Below are 15,286 nucleotides of genomic sequence, written 5' to 3' on the forward strand. Positions count from 1 at the left end.
GGCGGCAGGAAGCAGCAAACACTCCCCTCCCAGGGTGAGGGGGTGGGCCGGGTCACGGGGGCCTGGGACCCCACTGGGTTTGGCTGCCAGGTGGGCAGGGGGGCCTCCAGGAGAGTGCTGGGGGCACCAGTCTGGTGGCGGGGGAAGGGTCCAGCTAGGTTCACACAGGGAGGGGTCTTAGGATGGGACGGTGCAGCCTGGAGCCTGGCCCCCTGAGCCACGTCTAGGTTAACATCTGGGACCCTGATGACCGGGGTCTGGCCCCAGTGACAGCCCCCCGTCCATCCTGGAGAACGACCCAGCCCCGGTCGGAAGTGGCCAGGCCACCACAGTCACCACCTACTGCCAGAGCCTGGCACACGGGAGGCACTAAGTGATGAGCAAGCGATCCCGGAACACAGAGCCTCACCCCAGCACTGACAACACTATGGACGAACAGACGTGACGCAGGAGACCCTGTCGCATCCAAATTTCAGATCAAAGAGAGCTAATCTTGGGGGTAAATCTGTCCCAGGGAGCACAGACAAGAGACTCCTGCTACATGGTCCCAAACAGCCCTAACCGGGGACGGGGGTGCACCGGCCAGGCCACCGGCGGTGACGTGGCCTCACCCAGGACCCTCCAGCCCCGCAGGGGAGGGCTGGCTCTAGGTCAGGCACCGCCGCGGGAGCCACGTCCACACGGGACAGGAGGAACGGCCGGCTGCCCCCGCGTCCTCCCGGGGCCGAGCCCCCCACCCCACCCCCCACAGGTTTGTCAAGGATGCTGATGCCAGAGCCCGGCCCCGGGACGCCGGCCCCAGCCCCGGGGGGGGACCAGCGCGCAGACGCAGACACGCGACGCAGAAGGAAGGGAACCCAGGCGCCGATCTGGCGGCATCCGCGGGGCCTTCCGTCCTCACACGTGGACCCTCGCCGTCCAGCTCGCGGGGCAGGTCACACCTGGGGTCCCCGGGGGTCAGGCTCCCGCCGAGCGGCCCCCGCCCCCTGACAGTTACCTGCAGCGAACTCCTCGATGGTCATGAGCGGGAAGCGGATGAGCGCGAGCGCCTTGCCCAGCACCTTGCGCTTGTTCTCGGGCGTCACCTGCAGCTGCTGCCGCTGGCACTCCGCCTCGGCCCAGCGCACGACCGCGTTGAACAGGCGCACCTCCCGGATGCCCAGCGTGTCCCGCTCCAGCACGGCCACCAGCGTGTCTGTGGGAGGGGCCGGCTCAGCGCGGATGCCCCTCCCCCTCGCGGCCGCGCTCGTCCCCCCCCCCCGCCCCGCCCCCCTACCCAGGCCGGCGCGCCTCACCCAGGTCGATGTCCGTGAAGCCCTCGGCGGTGATGGCGTCGGCCGTGTTCTTGTCGATGTTCTCCAGGCACAGGCTGGCCAGCTGCGGCTCGTCGAAGAGTCGTGCCTGGAAAGAGGGAGCGCGTCAGCCGCGGTGGGAGGCACGCCCCCCCCCCCCCCCCGGCTGCCCCCCTGACCCCGTCGCAGTCTCCCCGTGTCGCGAGGGGGGGGGACAGGACACGCCCCTGCGGGTCGGGGGGGAGGGGCCCTGAACGGCCCGCGCACTTCCCAGCACCGGAGACCGCGCCCTCGGGAACCTGCCCGAAGGGTGGGGGAACCAGGAGCCCAGAAGATTCCGGCCCCTTCCACCCAGCACGACCCCCACAGCCTGGGGCCGGCGTGGCCGCAGCTCTGAGACCCGCGGGCCCAGCTCCAGCCTGCCAGGGCAACTCAGTGAGGGGTCCGGGACCCCCAGGGAGAGGGACCGCCCCCACCGCCAGCCCCTGCGCAGCTGCTCTGGGCCTGACCAGCCCCACCTGGCCACGCCCGGCTCCCTGGAAAAGGGAAAATCGCGGGCGGAAAATCTTCAGTCAACAAGTGCCAGGTGCCCGCCCGTGAAGGGCCTGCGAGGGCACCAGGTCAGGATGGGGGGGGGGGGGGGGGCAAAATTTAAGGGGACCCAAAAAATTCAGGGACCCACCCCCATCCCAGGTCCTCGCCCTTGCCCCCCCACCCCCCCCCCCGCCCCCCGCAACCTATCCGCACCTGCGTGCTCGCGCCTGGCCCTTCCCCTCCCCCACACCTTCCTCCTCAACCCAAGTCCGCGCGCACCTCCTCCCCCGGCCCCCAACCCTGCGCCTTCGCCCAGCCCACCCGCGTTCTCGCCCGCCCCCCCGGCGCCCCCCAAACCCTCGTCTCCGCCGCCTCCCCCACCTCGCGCACCTTAGTCTCCGCCGCGTCCCGGCGTCCTCCCACCCGCGTCCTCACCGGGTCCCAGCGCCCTCACCTGCCGTCCCCGCAGCACACCTGCGCCCTCTGTGGGCGGCGCGGCCGCGCCCGTAGCCTCGCGCGCCCTCGGCCTGGCCCCGCCCCCGCGTCCCCCCCCACCCCCCCCCCCCCTCCCCCCCCCCCTGCCCCCCCCCCCCCCCCCCGCCTTTGCCCGGCCCCAGCGCACCCGCACCCTCTCTGGAACACGAGCACCCGAGCACCCCGCCGGGTCGCACTGCCCTCCCCTGCCCTCCCCAGCCGCCCCCGGGGCCCGGCCCCGCCCCCGCGCACCTGCGTCAGCAGCATGAACGCGTTGTCCGCCCGCAGGTTCTTCTTCAGGAACTCCACGCAGTGGGCCTCGAGCGCCGGCACCGCGTACTTCTTGGCGGTGTACAGCGTGGTCATGACTGTCTCGGGCCCGATCTGAACCTCATCCGAGTAGAGAAACCTGGAAGACAGACGGCTCGCTCGCTCAGACCCCGCCCCACCAGCCCGGCCCGAGGAACCTTCCAGAGCCCGTGTCTTTCGCTCTGTAGCCTACCGACGTGACCGGGCAAAGACCATCTGCCTCGAAACCGGCCAGAGGCTAAGCCACCGGCACTCGGACACCAGAACACGGGGCCGTGCAGCGACCGGCTTCCTTCCCGGTGACACCCCCGTGCGGGGGCACCAGGGCCACCAAGACTCCCCCAGAGGCACCTGCATGGGATCTGCCCTGGGGAGAGCCTGCCACACCTCCGGGCCTGGACGGCAGGCCTGGCTGCAGAGCTCAGCGAGTTCTGGGCGAGCAGAGGACCAGAAACGCCGGCCTGAATCAGACACTCCACACCGTGACCGTCCCTCCCGCGGTGTGAACTTGGGCTCAACTGAAAAACAACGAGGCAGTGGAGGTACCAGGAGCCTCGTGCAGAGCTGGCAGGGGGTTCAGGACGCAGCCACAAGGGCAAACACCTGGAAGGGTGTGCCTGCCCTCGTAGCGCCCCCCCCCCCCCCCCCAGAATGTGCCAGAAGCCAAACGCAGCCCCACGTATCAACAGCTACGATCCTGTGGGGTCCGGGAGACCCTGGACCTGAGGAGACCAGGGATGCTGCCCGACCCCCCACAGGACCCGGGACCCAACCCCGAAGTCAGCAGTGCAGGGGTGGGGGTGGGGGGGGACAGCCAGGATCGGTGCCAGGAGACGGCTGAGCCTTTCACACACCAGTTATGACAGTGGCCACCCTCTTGGTGGCAGCCCAGCAAAACTGACTCAAGCCCGGGGAGGTCGGGGGGGACGGCGGGAGAGACAGAGCAGGGAGATTGTAGCCGGAACCCGCATGTCACCAGACTTCAATCTAAACCTGTCCCCTGCTGGTGTGTGTGTGTGTGTGTGTTCTCACGGCTATCACTTTTCTTCTATTCATTACAATAAAATACAACACAGGGGCGCCTGGCTGGCTCAGTCAGAACACGCAAATCTTGACCTTGGGGTCGTGAGTTCGAGCCCCACATGGGGTGTAGAGATTAAATAAACTTAAAAAAATACTTTAATTAAACCATCATAAGCATTTCTACGCATACACTTCAGCAGCATCGGGCACACTCACACTGTCCTGCACCCGCCCCCGCCATCCGCCTCCAGAACCTTCCATCTCCCCAGACTGAGACCCTGCCCCCACGAAGCACGGACTCCCCACCCCTGGCTCCCACCGTCCGCTCTCTGTCCCTGTAGACGGGACTCCTCCGGGGACCCCCTGTGAGTGGGGTCGCGCGGGACGCGTCCTTCTGTGTCCGACTCCTGTCACCGCGCACAGCGACCTCCGGGTCCGTCCACGCGGTGGCAGGTGGCGGGACGTCCTTCCTCCCTGAGGCTGGGTCATCCTCCGGGGGTGAATGGACACCCCGTGTTTGTTACATGCCAGCAGACACTGTGTGTCCACCTTTCACGGACGCTGCTGCTGTGACACCGGGGTGCAAGCGTCCGTCCGTGCCCCAGCTTCCGGTTACCCGCAGAGACATCCGGGAGTGGAACAGCCGGGTCACAGGGTGACTCTACGTTTACGCCTTGTGAGGGGCCTGCACAGTTTCCGCGGAGGCCACGAGGGCCCCGATGTCTTCACTTCCTAATTGTTGTTACTTTCCTTTGGCTTTTCTGGCTTTTGGTTTTTTTAACACTAGGTGCCCTGGTGGGTACGAAGTGATAGCTTATGGTTTTGTCACCTGTTTTTGTCAATAAAGTTTTATCGGCACGCAGCCCCACCCACAGCTTACGAACAGGCCGTGTCTGCTTTTCCGGGAACCGTGGCAGTGTGAGCGGTGGTGACAGAGCCCGTCTGGCCCCAAACGGGCAGTCGGCCGCCCCTGGCCTTAGCGGTCTGAGAAGCTACACGGAGACGCAGCCGTGAGATTGTCCCCAAAAGCACTCCGTCACCGGGAAGACGCTGGGGGCAGCGCACGGGACCAACCACGTCAGCGTCAAGGACTAAGGGGCATCCACAGACGGAACCAACCAGAACAAAGTTCTCCCCAGGGGGCAGGGGGGTGCAGGGACACCAGCTGGGGGGGCACAGCCAGGAAGCACATGGCCTCGGACACGGCAGATGGGAGGCAGGTCTGTTCTGTCCTTTATGCTCTTCTGGAACTTTCTTTTTTTCCCTTTCCCTCCCTCCCTTCCTCTCTCTCTTGCGACCTCTGCCCTCTTTATCGTGATAATAGAGAAAAAATAAACTGCGTTTACAGAGATGTTTTAACTGTTCGCGGTAATCCTTAAAGTTACCCACTGTGATCCACACCCAGCGCTTCTGGAAGCAAGAGAATTGTGCTCGGCTGAGCAAGGAGAACAGTCTGGAAGCTCGGGAGAGCCAGCGGCCAGGCCTCACCTGTGGCCTCTGGCTGCCAGCTGCCTGCGGCCCCCACGCTGGGCACCCACCGTGTTTATTTCAAGTACTTGAGAAATTCTGAGGCTCAGAAAAGGAAAAGCTAGAGGTGGCATTTAACATTCTTGCAACGTCTTACTTCCTCCAAAACTCGTGTCGACTCCAAAGGATGAAAACGGGGACTCATGCGCACGGCAACGCGACGTTGCCTCAACATGCGACGCTCAGGGAGGGAACCCGACACGGGAGGCCACGCGGGGTGTGAGTCCGCGTGTGGGAAACGTCCAGAACAGACCCATCCACGGACGGGAAGGGGGCTCGTGGGGGCCGGGGGAGGGGGTGACGGCCGACGGGGACGGGGCTGCTCTTTGGGGCGATGAGAAGGTAGAATGAGGCAGTGGTGAGGGGCACACGACCCCCGCGAATGCCCGCAGAGCGCTCAACAGCACACTGTAAACGGGTGAACCGTACGGTGTGCGAATCACATCTCGATGAGAAGTCTGCGAAAGTGAAAATGGGGTGGGGGCCCCCAGAGCCCACCCCTCACTTCAGGGGCAATTCTGGAGATCTTCAGGGGCTCCGGAGGTGCTGCCCCTGGGGGTCTCTGTACCTTCTTCCCGAACTCTGTGTACTTTCTAGAACGTCAGGCTGGTCCGTCCCACCCCACAGTGTGAAAGATCTAGAAAGTCTTACTTGAGCAGGGCCAGGAAGGCGGCGGGCTCCACGTCGGGCAGCTCGATCTCCGTGGACGTGGTGGCCATCCCCCCGTTGAACATGGCGTCGAAGACGGCACTGCCCACGGCCAGCACGAACCTGGCGTGTCAGAGAAGACCGAGGTTACCCTCCACGCGGCCCTGACTGCTCCCGTCACTGAGCCCGGGGGCTGTCGGGGGGGGCGGGGACGCGGTCCCCATAGGAGATGCTGCGGGAGCGACCCTGGCTAGCACCCCCGCAGACCCCGGCCCAGCAGGTCCTGCCGGCAGATGGCTCTAGAAGGCCGCACTCTGGAGCAAGGCTGCTCAGAAGGTTCAGTGGTAACACTGGGGAGGACGAGTGAGGTCATCGGCCCCACGGCAGGATGGCCTCATGCCCCCGCAGCCCCGTCCGCGCGTCCGTCCACCCCCTCGCTCTGCACGCACATCCCGCGCTCACGTCGTGGGCACGAGGGTCCCGGCCATCCTGCAGTGGGGCAGACACAGTAAGTGCAGGGACAGCCTGACTGTGGGGCAGGAAGAACCCAAGGCTGCGACAGGAGCGAGGGTCAGGGAAGGCTTGGCAGGGGCACCTGAGCGGGGCCGAGTCCCCGGGGCAGCCTCGGGAGGCGGTGGCCGCGAGGAGGCCTGCGGGCTCTGTCGCGTGCGGTGTGGCCACTCGGGGCCCCCCAAGCCAGCCGGGGACTCTCCAGCTGGACCACGACGTGGGGGGGGGCCTCCGCGGTGGCCGGCCGAGCTCAAGGAGGCGCCGCCCGCCCTGTGCTTTGTGCTGTCCACGCACAGCCTCCGGGGCCCACCCCACGTGGCCCAGGCACCGTCCCCGGGACACCCACCCACTCCCGGGCCCACGTGGGGACAAACACAGGGCTCCGAGCGGCCACCCCGGCTCAGAGCCCTCCGGGTCGGCACACATCTGCAGGCGGGGCGCAGCCAGCCCCCACGTCCTGCTCCCCAGCCTCTGCCTGCCCCAAGCTGAGCAGCCCCCCACCCTTGACGGGCAGAGCACCCCTTCCCCCGGCCCCTCCCTCCCCCTCCCTCGGCGTCTCCGGCCCTCGTCTGGGCCACAGTGCGGCACGGCGGCTGGATCCCATCCGAGGACCAGACCCGAGACGGACGGGAACCCGAGTGCAGTGGGGCGAACAGCGTCCCCCAAAAATCCCGTCCGCCCGGAAAGGCAGAACGGGACCTCGCTTGGGAACAGTCCTTGTAGAATGTGACTGGTTCGGGCGAGGGCATGGAGGGTGGCCCTAACCCCATGCTGGTGTCTCTGCAACAGGGGAATTTGGACACGGACACGGACACGGGGAAAGGACACGTGAGGACAGAGGCAGAGACTGGAGGGGACGCCTGGACCCCAGGAGCTGGAGGAGGCAGGGGGGGCCCTCCAGGGCCTCCGGAGGGAGCGCAGCCCTGCTGACGCCGTGACCTCGGACGCCTAGCCCCGGAGCTGGGGCAGGAGACCCCGTGTGGCTCTCGCGCCCCCGAGCTGTAGGTTCCGGCCGCACCCACGTCTTCGGAGGCCCTGGGCTGTCACGCCACTGCGGCAGGTCCCCAGGCCCCGCTGTCCTCCCGCACACGGTCCCTAGATAAGGTGCCTTCCCAGAAGCACCTCAATCTCCTGCTGGAAAACGGATCCAAACACAGAAGAGGCTGCTGACTGTACCCGGCGCGTCAGGGCCGAGCCACCCGACACGGGGTGGACGGGCACAGACCTCACGCACCCCGGGCGTCCCCGCCAGCGGGCAAGGAGTCTGAGATGCAGAGGTGGGCATCAAACCACAGAAACGAACACGGGGCTCCGATCAAGGACGGCCCAGCAGCGAGGGGACACCCAGACCCCGGAGCTTGGTGTCCAAATCCCACAGCCACAGAGGGTCCAGGCTCCTTGGAGAAACGGCGGATTCCAGGGCCGGGGTTGGGGGGGGGGCGGGTACCCGACGGGCTCGGAGTATCTTGCGGGGCCAGAAGGAAAGAGCTGCTCCCAACGTGCCGGGGAAACGCGGATGCGACGCCCGCCCGGCGAGCTCGCGGCCGAGCTGGGGATGAGAGCAGCCACGGGACACCGTGCTCACTGCACGGGAACCCGCAGGACAGAGCACCGGCCGGGGGTCCGTGGGGACTGAACCGAGTGAGCGGGTGAGGGGCCGCGGGAGGGACAAGGGGCGCCAGCCCCCCCCCCCCCCCCCCCCGACCCCAGCCCCCGAAGCGCAGAAAACGGCCACACCGCGGACACGGAGTAGCTAGCCACCGTTTCCGGGGCGGATCCTCAGCCCTCCGCCCGGCAGCCAGCGGGCAAAGCGGAGGAGACACGGGGTGTCTGCCCAGCCCCACGGCGTCCCTCGGGGACAGCACTCACGGCCACCGGGGAGGGCGCACATCACCGCTGTATATGCACACACGCGGCAGGGGCAGGGACGGGAGCCGGAGCGGAGGCCACGGCCGCACACAGCCCAGGCCCCGGAGCCCGGCCGCCCCCGGCCGCCAGCAGGAACCAACCGACCTTCCGGGGACCCTGCCTGCACACGTGGGATGTCCTTCGGGGCCAACAGGTGCGCCGGGCAGCGCCGGCGTCGGCCAGAGCGTGGTCTCCAAACACAGCCGAGTTCGATTACCAAGCCACAACCAGAGGAAGTCTGAGAGATCCCCAAATGCTTGCAAATGAACCCACCTGGGAGCAGCCACGGGTCCGAGAAGGAACACGAGGAAGCGAGGAAAGATCTTGGCTGCAAAGGAGACCACAGCGCGACAGGCCGACCTGAGGGTCGCGGCTCGAAGGACGCATCGCGCATCTATTAAGGGCCCAGGAATCCGCGAGGCGAGCTTCCGCATCAGGAGTCCAGAAAATGGAGAGTAAACCAAACCCACGGAGAGAAGGGAACAGCCAAGGTGGGAACAGGACACCTCGTGAAATCGGGCATGGGGATGGCAGGGGGTGCAGAGAAACCACTGGAAACGGGAGGGCCGCGAGGTACCGAAATCAGGAGCAAGGGTGGGCACATCGTTCAGGAACGTAAGGAACACGATCTCACCCCACGGCAAAGCCTGTCCCCAGACGGCTTCACGGGGGACCCCTCCCAATCACGCCGGAAGTGACAGCGACCGCAGGCAGACTCTCCCAGAAAACGGAGACGCCCCCGAGCATGGCTGGGCGCAGATGCCGCGGCCTTGTCGGAAAACAGTCCGGCACTTTCTGAAAAGGTCACCTGAGTTACCCTAGAATCCCAACAGTCCGCTCCGAGGTGCTGACCCAAGACCACAGGACCGGATTTGCACACCAGCGTTCACACAGCATGATTCGCGACAGTGAAAACACCAGACAGAGCCCATACACGCACCGGCTGGCAAAGGGACAGACGGAGGTCCGTTCGTACCACTGAATTCAGCAATCGCGTGAATTACTTGCCAATAAAAAGAAGACAGCTGTAGCTGACCTTGAACAACACGGGCTCGAGCGTGCGGGGGCCGCTCGCACGCAATAACGAAGGATACCGTGGATGACACAGACAACGGGCTAAATACGGGGAGGCCTGGCCTTCCGGGTGGGGGCGGGGGGACCTCGGGGGTGGCGGCCGCCAGGGCCCAAGGCTTGCACATCTGCACAGACAGCCGTCAGGTCAAACAGACCAGACTCCAGTAACGCCCCGCACCCACACCTCAGGACACCTCTCAGCAGGCAGGGAACAGAGAGGAACTTCAGCGAAGCTGTCCCACAGAGCGCAAAGGTGGCTTGCTTCCACCCCCGTCAGGGGGCGATGCCCCGCGGCCAGAAATGCACTAAGAAAAGCATTAAGCGGCACAAATAGGAGGGACGGAGAGAAATAATCTGCCCACGACATGGTTTTCGAATCTGAAAATTCTAGGACTGCACTGCCCAACGTGGTTGCTCCTGGCCACGCAGGGCTATTTAAATTTTTTTTTCTTTTTTATATTTTACTGATTTTTGAGAGAGATGGAGAAAGAGAGAGAGAGCACGCACAAGTTGGGGAGGGGCAGAGGGAGAGGGAGACACAGAATCCGAAGCAGGGTCCAGGCTCTGAGCCGTCAGCACAGAGCCCGATGCGGGGCCTGAAGCCACAAACCGTGAGATCATGACCCAAGCCGAAGTGGGACGCTGCACCAAGACTGAGCCACCCAGGGGCCCCCACACAGGGCTATTTAAATCGAAATTAAAATCAGATTAAAGATTCGGGGCGCCTGGGTGGCTCAGTGGGTTGAGCGCCCAACTAACTCTTGGTTTCACCTCAGGTCATGATCTCACGGTTTGTGAGTTCGAGCCCCACATCGGGCTCCGTGCTGACGTCGCAGAGCCTGCTTGGGATTCTCTCTCCCTCTCTCTTGGCCTCCCCGCTGCTCACTGTGTAGGTCTCTCTCTCAAAGATAAATAAACTTAAAAAAATTTGTTTAAAGATTACTCACAACAGAGGAAAACAATACAGGAGCAAAAATCAGCAATAAATGTGCAAGAAAACTATATGAAGAAAGCTACAAAGCTATCCTAAGAACATAAATGCCCTAAACAAATAGAGAAAGACCGTGCCCCCAGATATCTGTGTGCTAACCTGCCCATTCTCCCCAGCCTGGTATCGGTGGGGGACCAACCCCCCCCCCCCCAAAAAATCCCTTGAGCACTTACTTGACAAACAGACCCTAAAGGTCACAAGGGACCACGGGATGCCTGGGGGCCGGCAAACTGGCCAACCGCGTGCTTTTGCAAATAAAGTTTTATTGGAACGCATCCATGATCATTCACTCGCGTTGTCTACAGCACTTCCGTGCTGCTAAGACAGAATTCAGGAAGTGGGACGGACCGTGCGGCCTGAAGAAATCGTCCGCTGTCTGGCCATTTACCTTCGCTTGCTGATGCTGTGCTAGAGCGGCCGTCCCGCGGGGAAAGGGATGTCCTCTGCCAGCACCACGTTTCAATGACAGTTTGAGGGAAGGGGGAGGGCGGGACGGGAGGGTGATCGGTACTGGAGGGGTAACCGTGTGAGACCGGCTGAAAAAGTCTCGACAGAGAAGAAAATTGGGAACAAGGGTCCTGGCGGTTCTCAAAACAGAAAGCCACAGTCATCAGAAGCTGTGCTGTCCTACGGAGAACACAAACACACCAATGAAATGAGAAACCCCAGATGGGCTGTTCCACCCGCCGGGCTTCTCCGCGGTGCTGCACTTTCCAGGCTGAAGGAATAAAGACATCTGAGGGGCGCCTGGGGGGGCTCAGTCGGCTGAGCCTCTGACTTGGGCTCAGGTCACGATCTCACGGTTCGTGGGGTCGAGCCCCGCGTCGGGCTCGGCGCTGACGGCTCGGAGCCTGGAACCTGCTTCGGGTTCTGTGTCTCTCTCTCTTTCTCAAAAATAAATAAAATGTTGAGAGAGAGAACACAAACAACCTCTCAGGTGCTGGTTTTGTGGGTCCACCCAACACCCACCCCGAAGAGACTCAGTGTTTCCTCGGAGCCAGCCCAGCAAGAGAACGCAGACACTTGATTCAGGCCGGCCGGGGTGCCACAGGGTCACCGAGCACCCGTGTGCCCGGCCTGCTCCCGGGGTTTGGGGTGCAGCAGAGAAGGAGAGAAGCTAACGCCTGCTCACACAAGCCGCCAGCAGCCGCGATGGAGGCGCCGGGCATCAGATTAGAAGGAAAAAGGGACGGAAAAAGCAGTGCAGGCTGAGGGCTGCCCAGAGCCTTGCGACGGGACGAGGGGCCAGGGCCGCTCAGCACTCGTGTCCCCCGCCCCAGGTCGGCCTGCGCCCAGAGCCCACGGCCACTCTGAGCCCTGGCCCGTGCCGCTCCCCGCACCCGGGCCCTGGCGGGGCCACACCGAGGCGCCTTTCTCGAGGTCCGTGAGAGCCCCTCCCCCACGCCGCTTTGTGGCCCGAACCCCAGACGCGGCTCCCGTGCCACCACATCCTCTCCCTGCCCCGGGACGCCACCCAGGGCCCCAGGTGGCATTCGGTCACCCCCTTGGGCTCTGCTAGGCTGTGACAGCTCTCACGACCTTGAGAGCCTCCAGGATGAGCCTCCAGCTGGCCCGCGGTGTGTCCCCGATGTGGGTTTGTGGGGTGTTTTCCCGCAGTCAGTCTGGTTTCCCAGGGCTGGGCAAGTCTAAACAAGAGTTCATCCTCTCCCAGGCCCGGAGGCTCGGAGCCCTCCAGGGCAAGGTGTGACCTCCTCCTCTGGGGGGCTCCAGGGAAGGGTCCTGCCTTCCTCTCCCAGCTCTGGGGGGCTCCAGGCATTCCTTGGCCTCGTCCCTCCAGTGCCTGCCCCCCATGGTCATCACGTGGCTTCTCCTCTGGGTCTCTTATGGAAGACCCTTGTTATTGGGTTTAGAGCCCCCCCCCCCCCGAGAATCCAGGATGAGCTCATCCCCAGACCCTTAACTTAATCATACCTACAAAGACTTTTTCCACGTAAGGTCACGCTCATAGGTATCGCAGGCTAGGACGGGGACACACCTACACCTGGAGGTGAGGGGCCCTTCTGGTCCCATCCTATCAGGGGACCCCGCAGCCACTCAACATCTCTCAGAAGGTGACCTTGACCCCTGGCTAAGGTGGGGGTCTGCCGGGTTTCTCCACGGTCAGGTTACCCTCGTCCGCTTTCCACTCACTTCTTTACAAGCAAGTCCCGAGTGCAGCCCCCAGGAGCGGCGTGGCAAGCGGCCCCCCGCGTCTTTTCAAGCTCCGGATTACGTCCCCGCCTCTACTGAAGCTCGCCCTGGACCACTGTCATAAGCACTTGCTTGGGTCACTGAGTCGATCCTCCCAGAGGTCCTGGGATGGAGGCATCTGAGCGGTCAATCCCAGTTCACCGGTGGGGAAACTGAGGCACAGGAAGCCCAGGGTCACCCGTGGGCAGCACCCACCTGGTCGCTGCAGGGAAAACGTCACCAACGTGTAGGAAGTAACAACCCAAAGGCAGAACCTTCTACGGTGACGACCAAACCGCGGGGCATTACCGCCAGGACAATGGGGACAAATGCCATCGGCCTGACCCAGACCCCCTCTGGACGTCAAACACACGGCCAGGGAGTCTGCGGAGCCCAGGTGACGAATGACACCTGCAGGGACCAGCAAGGTGAGCCAGGGAGCCAGGCCGCTGGCAGGGCGGGGGGAGGGGGGGGGAGGGGGGAAGAGCCACAGGCCCAGGGGGCGGGCGGGTGTGGGGGCAAAGGTCAGCATGTAGGCACGTACCCTCCGTGCCCAGAGCCCTTTCAGGGTGGCTCCCTGCAGCCCTTCCTCAGCACCACCCCTCCTCCCCCATCCACACGGCACCCCTAGGCCACCATCCCCCCCCCCCCCCCCCCCCCCCCCCACCCCCCGCATCACTCAACCCCTGCGAGCCACAGACCCCAGACCCACATGTGGCCTCTGGCCAGCTCTCTGCCAAGTGCATCAGCCCTCCACGTACATCCCTGCCACACCTGCCCTTCTCTGGGATGCTGGAGCCAGGGTCTGGGGGGCCACAGCCGCGGCCCCCCACCGCACCAGGGAGAGGCACCTCCTCCCAAGGGAAGCCGAACCCTCTGCCTCCCATTTCTACCCTCCCGCCAAGCGCCTGCGGCCTCCACCCCCAGCCGGTCCACCCTTCAAAGCGGATGCGGTCACTCAGGCCCACGGTGCCCCTGCCCCTGCTGCGGCTCCCGAGTGCCCGCCTGGACTCCAGACGGCCCCTCCCCTCGCCCTGCTCAGCACAGCGGCTCAGGTACCGATTCCCGTCACCACCCCCCAGACCCCGGGTCTCCGGTTCTCATTAAGTCTCACTAGAGACCACGCCCAGCTGACCTTACTCTCCGCCCATTTCCTACCACACCCCCCGCTCCAGGCCTGGGACACTGGCTGCCCTCCCACTTCTCGGGAGCCCCTGCGGGGCCACACCCTTCACGCCTCTGGGGGCCCCACGCCCACTGCCTCAGCCCTACTTCAGGACGCTCAGTCCAGGACAGGAGGACGGGCCGAGGGCAGGCGCTAAGGTCACTGGTGCCTGGGGGCCCCTGGCTCCCCCTGAGGTTGCCCCCCCACCTGCCCGTGGGGTTTCCAGCCACATCCACCTGACCCGGTCCCCAAAGGGCTTGGGTCAGGCAGGTGGGAGCTCGTGCAGCCTCGCCTTACTTATTCTGCTCCCCGAAGGTGGTGAAGGAGACCAGGCCTGGCTGACCAGTATGTAGGAGCATGACGGGCCTCGGGGACGCCTGGGGGCGGGGGGAGGGGGTGGGGGCTCACGGGCAGCCCACAGACCGGGCCCCTACTCCAGCTTGGGTGGGGGTGAGGCCCATGTCGGCGACTCTGGGGAGAGCTGCTCGCACACAGGGGAGGGAGGAGCCACGGGAGGTCCTGGGGACCCAACCACAGGCCTGGAACGTTCTGCAGACAGGAATCTAGATCCAGTTGTACATAAATAACCAGGAAAAAGCCGGAAAGAAAAATCTCGAAGGCACAGGTTAAATAAAGGCCACAGGCCAGAAAGGCAGGGAGAACCCCTCGCAGCAGGCTGGGGAACACTCCAGGCGAGTACAAGAAACGCCCCCGGCCCCCCTCCTCTGATGTCACACACACCCCCTCCCCCATCAGCGAGCCCCCGTCCCTGGGGAGCAGAGTCAGGAACACCGGCAGTGGACTGCGAGTCTGACTTCAGCCCCGCCCTGCCCGGGGGTCTGGGGGCTGGGTCCTGGAGACTGGCTGGAAGCACAGGTCAACAATGTCCCCTTTTTCAGAGAGGCCGGGGGACTGGGGTGTCACTGAGGGGCTTCTGTGGGTTCAGGAGGCAGGAGTCTGGCGGGGGCCTGGGGGTCACCACAGGGGAAGCACGGGACATTAGCCGCAGGAGGTCACTGGGGCAGGACCGAGGGGCCTAGAGGTGGCCGGAGCTGGTGGGGGTGGCTGGGTGGCCGTGCCTGGAGATCCTGGCCTGGGTGGCAGGGTCCGGCATCCTAAAGCCAGGAGCCTCTGCTGGGAGTGGAGAGGTGGGGGGGGGGGGGGTCCCAGGGCCAGGGTGCAGCTAGCATCAGAGGGCTGAAGGGTAGATGGGGGCCCGGCAGGGTCACGGGGCTCTGGCAACGCGGGTCCCAGGGGACCTGGGGGGTGGCAGGGCGCAGGAGGGTCCGGAGGACGGTCGGTCCCTGGAGCGGTTGGGTCCTGGGGTGGCGGGGGCCCGGGGGTGGGGGGGCCGGGGGGGCGGCGGGGCCCGGGGCCCGAGGACGGCGGGGCCCACCTGTGCGCGGGGATGCGCTGCGCGCCGAGCCCCTTGCCCACCAGGAAGTGCACGTCGCAGAGCACCTCGTTGTTGAAGAGGAAGGCGAAGCGCTCCTTCAGCGTGGGCTTGGTGGCCTGCCAGTTGTAGACGGGCTCGCGCAGCAGCGCCGCCGCCCCCGGCTCCTCGGCCGCCCGCTCCCCGCCCGCCGCGGCCTGCGCGCCCGGCCCCGACCCGGGTCCCGGGCCCGGTCCCGGAGCGGGGGG

General features: G+C 65.1%; 1 protein-coding gene across 1 annotated transcript in view; it reads right to left on the bottom strand.

Moving 5' to 3' along the window:
* BTBD2 (BTB domain containing 2) overlaps positions 1–15,286 on the bottom strand; it is a 17,320-nt gene that overhangs the window by 1,550 nt on the left and 484 nt on the right. Inside the window, exons 2-6 of the mRNA XM_049643182.1 lie at positions 15,042–15,285; positions 5,811–5,930; positions 2,553–2,709; positions 1,296–1,401; positions 942–1,195 (exon numbers count right to left, since the gene is read on the bottom strand). Coding sequence (XP_049499139.1) covers positions 942–1,195; positions 1,296–1,401; positions 2,553–2,709; positions 5,811–5,930; positions 15,042–15,285 — 881 coding nt within the window. The remainder of the gene's footprint in view (positions 1–941; positions 1,196–1,295; positions 1,402–2,552; positions 2,710–5,810; positions 5,931–15,041; position 15,286) is intronic.

Source organism: Panthera uncia, chromosome A2 (genome assembly GCF_023721935.1).
Source record: "Panthera uncia isolate 11264 chromosome A2, Puncia_PCG_1.0, whole genome shotgun sequence".
Classification (NCBI taxonomy): domain Eukaryota; kingdom Metazoa; phylum Chordata; class Mammalia; order Carnivora; family Felidae; genus Panthera; species Panthera uncia.